Genomic DNA, 9,344 nt, shown 5'->3' on the forward strand with positions numbered 1-9,344 from the left:
GTCCTGCTCCATAAGGATGTCTCCTGCACAGCGGCTCTCCTACTGTAGTTGCAGCTGGTCCCCACAGCTAATTGGCTTAGAGATCAATTCCTCCCAGTGACACCAACAGCAATCAAGGCTCAACTACAACAAGACTGTGCACACAGTCTGCAAAAGGGTGCACCTAGAGTGTCCACCTCAGGTGATTGGGGAGGCTGAGCCACTGGGCCCTATAGGACACCTACTACACAAGGCCACTCTTTCAACTCAAGGAGACTTAGCAGCTCTACCCAATACATAGAAACAAACACAGGGAAGCAGCTGAAATGCGGAGACAAAGAAACATGTCACAAATGAAAGAAATGAAAGAAAGCAAACCACTGGATATAGAGTTCAAAACCACAGTTATAAGGTCACTCAAGAATCTTCTAGAAACCTTGAAGGGACTTAGTGACACTTTCAAGGATCTTAGTGAGAATGCCAAAAAAAAAAAAAAAAAAAAAGGAAAAGGACCAGTCAGAAATTAAGCATACACTGACTGAAATAAAGAATAATATACAGGGATTCAACAGTAGACTAGAGGGTCCGGAGAATCAAATCAATGATTTGAAATATGAGGAAGCAAAAAACACCCAATCAGAAGAGCAAAAAGAAAAAAGAATCCAAAAATCTCTCTCTATATAAAAGGCCAAGCAACCAGCTGACCGGCCAACCAGCCGGTAGGTATGACACACACTGACCACCAGGGTGAAGATGCTTAACGCAGGAGCTGCCAAGCAACAGAACTTTGCAGAGTGCCCTCTCGCACTCCAGGACCCTTTGGGGGATGTTGGCCTGCTGGTTTTGGCCCGATCCCCGCAGGCCAGGCCGAAGGACCCCACCTGCTGGAGGGACCCCGCTCACTCTGCAGACCCCCTTCGAGCTCTGGCGCCGTCCCAGGTGCAGCCGGCTGGGGAGGGACTGCGGGAGGTTGGCTCCGGCCCGGCTTGCCCAGTTCCACCCCACTGGTCACCTTCTAATCAATTTCCTTTCAATGTGCACAAATCTGTAGTATAAGGAGCTTCTGGGACAACTTCAATTGTACCAACATCTGAATTATGGGGGTGCCAAAGAAGTGAGAGAACAAGATATTGAAAACCTATTTGAAGAAATAATGACAGAAAACTTCCCCTACCTGGTGAAAGAAATAAACTTACAAGTCCAGGAAGCACAGAGAACCCCAAAGAAAAGGAATCCAAAGAGGACCACACCAAGACACATCATAATTAAAATGCCAAGGGCAAAAGAAAAAGAGAGAATCTTAAAAGCAGTAAGAGAAAAGCAGTTAGTTACCTACAAGGGAGTGCCCATACAACCGTCAGCTGATTTCTCAACAGAAATATGCAGGTCAGAAGGGAGTGGCAAGAAATATTCAAAGTGATGAATAGCAAGAACCTACAACCGAAATTACTTTACCCAGCCAAGCTATCATTTAGAATTGAAGATCAGCTAAAGAGCTTCACAGACAAGAAAAAGCTAAAGGAGTTCATCACCACCAAACCAGTATTATATGAAATGCTAAAGGGTATTCTTTATGAAGAGGAAGAAGAAGAAAATGGTAAAGATAAAAAATATGAATAACAAAGTGGCAACAAATACATATCTATTAACAATTGAATCTAAAAATCAAATGAATAAAAAATCTGATGAACAGAATAAACTGATGAATGGTATAGAATCAGGGGCATGGAAATGGAACAGACTGATGATTCTCAGAGGGAAGGGGGTGTGGGGTTGTGTGAGAAGAGATTAGACAAAGATCTTATATGCATGTATGCATTACCTATGGACACAGACAATAGGGTGGCTAGGGCCTGGGGTGGGGTGGGAACTGGGTGAAGAGGAGCTATGGGGCGGGGGTGAAGAGGGACCTCTGTAATAATCTCAACAATAAAGATTACTTAAAATAAATAAATAAATAATTAATTTATTTCTAAAAAAAAAAAAAAGGCTTATATCTGTTTTCTGTGGTCCTGGTTTTACCTTCCATTTTACTGTAAGCAGCCCCCCACCTCCAGCCCTAGCCTTGCTTGCAGGGGTAGAATCCTAGGAATCTGGAGCTGATTGCAATGAAAAGAAAAAGCAGGTCTATATCCAGACTTGTGTCTATACCAGTCCCTATATGCGCTTATCTCTGAACATGGTTATAAGATCATCTTCTGAAAATGAGAAAATAAGTGAGAATGTATGGAATTTTGGTATAATAGAAAAGAATTTCTGGTTATGGTCATGACTAAACAAATTGTATTAAACAAACTGTTCTGCCAAAAGTAACTATAGAATCTGGACAAAATATACAAAACAACCATTGGAAGGCACTGGAGAGCAATCAACACAGGCAAAGCTCCAGGGGCTACAATTCCAAAAGGGAGGGACAGGAGATGAATTCCACATTCACCTTGGACATTTTCCCCTGAGGACATGACAATTCACTGGGTAGAGGGAGTATGGGATATGGAGGCAGGAGGGAAAGAAGGGGGAGAAGAAAGAATAAAGTCTCAGCAGAAAGCAGTAGTTTCACTGAACTGAGGAGATAAAGGATTTGGTGTTTGTGGCTGCCAAACCAGCTGGGGTTTGAGAAATCCTGGCGAGAGAAGGACCACAGAAAAGTGAGGCTCAATATATGATGTAATCTATTTTCAAAACATTTTTGGATTTCTAAGCCATTCATGTGCAAGATGAGATTTCAAGAAATCTAGCAGAAAGCAGAAACTGAGGGGGTGTCTAAAGAACTGAGGAGAGGTTTCAGGAGTCATAGGATTCAAGGAGCACAAAAATAGAAATCTTTGTCCACTAAGGTAGAGGAGTCCTAACAACAGTCCAGGCTTTTGCAGTAAGATCTCAGAAAAGCTATGTTCCTAGAGTAAGGGTTACATCCCAGAAATAAGAACAAAACTTGCATCGACTCAGTTTATATCACCTAAAAATAGTCCTTAAATGAGATCAAAGTCATCTGCCTCTACTGTATTTATATTTTAAGAAGAAAACAACTTTTATTGAGCTATCACACCCATTATCTTCACAATTTTTCAATATAATTCTTTAATTTTTCAATATAAAAAAATTGAAGAATGCTAAGAAACAAGACAAATGATAAAAAACCAAGAGAAGAAATAAACAACAGACACATGCTCATAGGTGATTGAGGTTTTGGCCAGTGCTAAAATGAACAATTATTGAGTAAAACCATTTTTTAAACCTGAAAATAAGTTAAATGCCATTTAAAAAAATGTTTGTAGCCTGGCTGGCATGGCTCAATAGTTGAGCATCAACCTATGAACCAGGAGGTCACAGTTCGATTCCTGGGTCAGAGCACATGCCTGGGTTGCAGGCTCATCCCCAGTGGAGGATGTGGAGGAGGCAGCTAATCAATGATTCTCTCTCATGATTGATGTTTCTATCTCTCTCTCTTCCATCCTCCTCTCTGAAATCAATAAAAATATTTAAAAATGTTTGTAAATAAGTCAAATACATTTTTGAGCTCTAATTGCCCAAGAGCCTTGTTGATGAACACTTTTTATATTCCCAGAAATTTCTGCAGGGCCTTTTTCATATCTTTGTTCCTAAGACTATATATCACAGGGTTAAGAAGTGGGGTCACAACGGAATAAAACAGAGTCACAATCTTCTGCATTCCAGCTTCATGCTCAGATGTTGGGCTCCCATACATGACCAGTACTGAGCCATAGAACAGTGAAACCACAGCCAGATGGGACCCACAGGTGGAGAAAGCCTTTCTTCGTCCAGCTGCTGAAGGGACTTTCAATACAGCTCTTAGGACCAGAGCATAGGACACCACGATGAAGAGAAAGGGAATGATGAGCGGCAGAGGACTTAAAATGGAGAAGACAAGCTCTACCACAGGAGCTTTCTTGCAAGTGAGTGCTAGAAGAGGAGCCGGGTCACACAGGAAGTGGTCAATGATCCTGGAGCCACAGAAGGACATTTGGGAAATAACAGTGATAGGAATCAAGAACCAGAGGAAGCCAAGTACCCAGCAGCTGACCACAAGATTGGTGCAGAGACGTCCAATCATAATGGTTGTGTAGTGTAGAGGCTGGCAGATGGCAAGGTATCGATCAAATGCCATAACAGCCAAGAAAAAGCATTCTGTAGAACCCAAGGAGAAGAAAAAATAGAACTGGAGAAAGCATCCAGAGAAGGAGATGACCTTGGTGTCAGAGAGGAAGTTAGCCAACATGTTGGGGACAGTGGAAGTGACATACCAGATCTCCAGGAAGGAGAAGTTGGCGAGCAGGATGTACATGGGGGTGTGCAGTCTCTGATCCCAGCGCACAGCACAGATGATCGAACCATTGCCCATGAGGGTCAGGAGGAAGACAACAGAGAAGAGCACAAAGAGGAGGACCTGCTTCTCTCTGGGGCCAGGGAAGCCCAGGAGGATGAAGCCAGTGATGGTGCTGGAGTTGTTGAAAAATTTCATGGGTCTGTGAGCTGCAAAAAGACCATCAAATCATTGAATAACTGTATATAGATAGATGGGGACTCAGGTATGTATTGACGCCACCATGGGGGAAGCAATAAACACTTATATATCAATAGTTGCTATTTTTTTCTAAACCTGAAATACTGCCCTGGCTTAGCTGTTGGACTGTAAAAGCACTAGAAGTCAATGACTATTAGCAGGATGAAGCCAGTGGTGGTGCTGAAGTTGTTGGAGATTTTCATGGGTTTGTGTGAAATGACCAGCAAATATTAAATGACTGGGTATAGATAGATGGGGACCCAGATTTATATTTAAACTATCTTGGAGAAGAAAATAAAGACATATATCAATAGCCACTTTTTTCCTTTAACTGAATATTGACCTGGGTTGCTTCTTTCTTCTCATTCATATTTTCACTGTGGACTCAAGAAAACTTTGATCAGAATTGATAAGCTCTTGAAGGAGAGTGACACAGAGATATTTAAAGATTACATTGAATGTTCCACTTAATAGAGTCTCTATCTACTATCTCTGTATTCTTACAAAAATGGAATTTCTTTCATCTACAGAAGAGGTGACACCACTGACAGTTGGCAGAAACTGAGTCAAATTTGTAGCCATGTAATATGAACTCATAGAACTTTTTGAATTAGTTCTTTTATGTGACTTTTAAAACTGGCCTTATTTAAAATTAAATTAACTTATTAATTAAATAATATTGCATACCTATTTCATGTGTAAAACAGTGAAATCAACTAGAGAAAATTAGCCTTAGTTTCTGCTGTGTTAAAACAGAAAGACCAAGGTAAAATAATTATTAATGCTGAAATAGGTGTGTGCTTACTTGGAAAAGAGATATGAATTTTCCCAGTGTATAGTTATACATATAATTCTATTCCAATAATACCAACTGTGGATATTATTGGTAACATGGAATTCTAAATAGCAGTGGATTTGTAGGGGGTGGGAAACGAAAACTTTGCTCCATTCCCCAGTAACTACTTGGGAGCATCTCAAGGCAGAGTGGCTTCTAGAGATTGAATATCTGCATAATGACTTTCTTTGGTCCTAAATGAGTCAGAATACCTTTGTTAAATGATCATGCACTCAGGCCTTGGAATCAATTAGAATCCTCTGTAAATAAATGTATAAGTGAGCAACATAGAGAGAGTCTGTGTCCCCTACCCTTTCTTCAATGCTAAGTCTACGTTTTGGTTTTTGAAATTTGGCAAGGGGCCCAGGGAGTCTAATAATTTTTTACTAGGAATAGTCAAGGCCCGAGAAACCTCTAGGACCAAGAGTAAAAGGTGGTAGCAGCAAGATGACACCCCTTCTCAAATATAGGTGTGGGTGTTTAGAGTGTCATGGGGGAGGAGGATTACAATTTTGTTGGGGGGTGAGGAGCCTGGGTGAGTATTTATAACACAATCTTATATAATAAAAGCATAGCATGCAAATTGTCCCCTAGACCGGGGAGTTGTCTGGGAGTTCGACCAGGGGCAGGGCTGGCCGAGGGAAGGGAGGGAGGCCCTGGCCAGCACCCGGCAGCTGCTAGGGATCCTACCAGTGCACGAATTTCATGCACTGGGCCTCTAGTTTATAATATTTTAAAACCTATTCTGGGTCATTTTAAATTCAAGATTTCCTGATTTCTATTGTGTGATGGATGCTTGGGACAATAAAATCTCCACAGATCTACAGACTCTATTTTGATGTACATAACTGGAATAGGGTTTAATAGACTCTGCTCTTCTGGGCAGTCTCTCTCTCTCTCTCTCTCTCTCTCTCTCTCTCTCTCTCACACACACACACACACACACACACACCACACTTTTGTGCAAAGGAGGCACAAACATACTTCACTAGCATAAACACAGAAAATATAAAATAGGGTTCAACAAGCAGAGGGTAGCAGGGTGTACACCATCCCCTGTGCACTACTGATCCCACTGGGAGGTTGTGTCTTTGGACTACACCCACACTAGCCAGCATTTCAGTGGAGAGGGACCCACTTCTGTCATTCTTTAAGGGGTCAGCAAACTTTTTCTAAATATTTTAGGCTTGCAGACTATAGTCTCTGCTACTGACCTCTGCCGTTGTGTGAAAGCAGCCATAGACAACTGAATGCACATGGCTGTGCTCCAATTAACCTTTATGTCCACTGAAATTTGAATTTCATATAACTTACATGTGTTGCAGAATGTTAATCTTATCTTGCTTTTTAAATTTAAAATGGCAGAAGTTTTAGTTCACTGGCCATAAAAATACAGGGAGCTGGCCAGATTTGTTTCACTGGCCATAATTTACTGAGCACAGCCCTACACATTTATAGGGACAGGAAAGCAAGGGCCATCTATTTAACGGTGGAACCATGGCAGCTTCTTGGTCTAGCAAGTGACCTTATCAGAAATTGAGGAGACCTCTAGAGGCCAGCAGCTGGAATCAGCCTGTTTGCTGAGTTAACAGAACTTTGGGGCCAGATTTCCACTAAATTACAAAAATAATTTCCCAAAGTCATTAGGATTTACCTCTTTCTCTCTCTGTTTTTACACACACACACACACACACACACACACACACTCACATCTTCCCTCCTCCACATAGTACTTCAGTGATATAACATTGGCCTTCTTTCAGTTTTTAGAAACAGCCTAACTTAGGGTCTTTGTTCTTGTTGTCCTTCATGTTCACTTGTCCCCAGTGCTCAGCACAGTTTGAGGAAGATACTAGGACTTTTGTAAATATTTATCAAAGAAACAATTGTCTAACAGTTTATAAAGATAGAAAATATAGATAGATAATAGATACTTGCCAATTACTTCATTTGAACTTCAGAAAACCTGAGATGTGAAATTTTAGGAAATGAAACATACAAAACATACAAGAAAGGCTCCAAATAACATGAGGCTACCAGAGTGTTGGCCCGGACTTGACATGGAAAGAAAGTAATGGGAGATCAAACGTTCTGGGTGGTAGGACATGTCCCACTGCACCCAGATGTTACCTCTCTGACTGCTAAAGATAATTATGGTCCCCCAGCTCTGGATGTGGAAATAGGAGAGAGAGCAGGATGGACAAATTTGTTTCAGCATTGCAACAAATTTGCTTAGTGGTGCTAGTGGAGTCCTTAAATCTCTATAAGAGTTGTTTTCTTTCTATGAAAAGGGAATAGGATTATATGATTTTTGATCACTTTTCATTATAAAATGCGTTAATCCCACTGCAAGTATATCACAATACTCATGATATCAAGATTTTAACAAATCTAGAGGTGATCTTGTAGTTACATTGATCTCTCAGATGAAAACATCAGTTGGATAGCTTGTCACTTATACATGAAGCCCAAAGATTCTTCCAACTCCCTCTAGGCAATTCTTCAACTTTCAGAGTCTGACAAAGCTGCCTTACATAACAAGCAGTGTGTGAAAAATGATTCTCAGTGTGCCATCATCATTTAATGCTTGACCTGACAGAATTGACAGTGGGTGAAAAAAATTTCTAACAAGTAGTGCTACTCACCTTTTATTATCGGGTTCCCGTGTACAGAAGCAGCAGTGGTGTGTACTAGGCACAAAGGTAGGCTGGCGTTGTCCACAGTGACAGGTCTGAGTCAGCTACCGAAAGCACTGTGACAGAGTGAGAATGTGGACGCAGTGGCGTCCCAGCTGTGTGTATGCATACGGAATGCTTTGCTGAGTTACTTAACAAAGCCAAACAAAACAAACTACGCCCTCACCCCCATTATATCTTGGAAAGGTGGAAGTAGATCCAATCAGGTTAGCTGGTCCTGAGCTATAATATATAAGATGAGAGAAAGGCATTTCTTTGATACTTTAATTTTTGTCCTCCAAAGCTGGTCTAAGAAGGCACAAAGGTGTGGAAGTATGATTGGCCTGCTCTCACAGCAGCACATCTGCCTGCTTTATTCCATTTGGACAGGTGGTTTTCATACCTGCCCCATGTCTGCAAAGCCCTTGAAAATAAGAACAATTTTCCTATTTATGAGCAGCAGTAGGCAGCTAAAGCAGTAGGAAAACCAAGGATTTGGAGCAAGGAACTTAGGGTTTGAATTATAAATCATAATTTGACATTTAAAAAAAATATGGAACGCTTCACAAATTTGCATGTCATCCTTGCGCAGTGGCCATGCCAACCTTTTCTGTATCGTTCCAATTTAGTATATATGCCGCCGAAGTGAGCACTCATAATTTGCCAATTGTGGAACTATTTCAATCATATAAACTATTTCCCAGTTCCTTCAATGTAGAATGGGCACAGTAACACTTTCACCAAAGGACTGGGGATTCTGAATGAGGTAACGTATGTGGAAGTACTTTCTAGGGCCTGGCACACAGTGATGCTTGGGAATCGTTAGCCATGTGAAATGGCTGAGGCAAAGTGAACAGGAGCCTTACTTAGAGGGGAGGAGCTTTTCTAGATGTTTAATGTTTCTTTTCTTATCTAAGCATTATATCATCTCCTTTCATGGATGAGAGGGGAATCCAAACCTGAAGATGGTGTCTGATCTTCCTGGGAGGAGAGGTGGTCTCCTCGACAATAACCATAAGTGAGCGGAGGCGTAGAGATAGGGTGAAGCTCTCTCAGTGTTTGCTGGAGGATGGAAGGGTTATAAGCAGAGCCTCCAGGGAGTGAGCCCTGCTCCATGAGGATTAACTTCCCACTTCCTGAAGGAGAGCAGTGTCAGGAGACTTTTCTGTGTTAGTTCTTCCCTTTCCCTAGAGCCTGCCTTCTCTGGAGACCGTGATGCCTACTGCCTTTGCTTTCCAGTAAGAGTAGAAAATATTACCTTTTCCAGCCCCAAACTTCTCAGGGCCAGCATGAGATCTAATCAGTCCCTAAGCCGACTCAGAGTAACTGC

General features: G+C 41.5%; 1 protein-coding gene and 1 non-coding gene across 2 annotated transcripts; both read right to left on the reverse strand.

The window, feature by feature from the left end:
• Positions 1-3,535: 3,535 nt before the first annotated feature.
• LOC102423164 (olfactory receptor 11G2) lies at positions 3,536-4,476 on the reverse strand. Its single transcript, XM_014454779.1, has one exon. It carries the CDS (start codon positions 4,460-4,462, stop codon positions 3,536-3,538), a length of 927 nt encoding a protein of 308 aa, XP_014310265.1. The 5' UTR covers positions 4,463-4,476.
• Positions 4,477-8,561: 4,085 nt separating this feature from the next.
• Positions 8,562-8,667, reverse strand: LOC111825758. The gene has a single exon (XR_002828949.1). It is a non-coding gene; the product is annotated as a U6 spliceosomal RNA (small nuclear RNA).
• Positions 8,668-9,344: the final 677 nt, after the last annotated feature.

This window comes from Myotis lucifugus, unplaced genomic scaffold (assembly GCF_000147115.1).
Source record: "Myotis lucifugus unplaced genomic scaffold, Myoluc2.0 scaffold_38, whole genome shotgun sequence".
Taxonomy (NCBI): Eukaryota; Metazoa; Chordata; class Mammalia; order Chiroptera; family Vespertilionidae; genus Myotis; species Myotis lucifugus.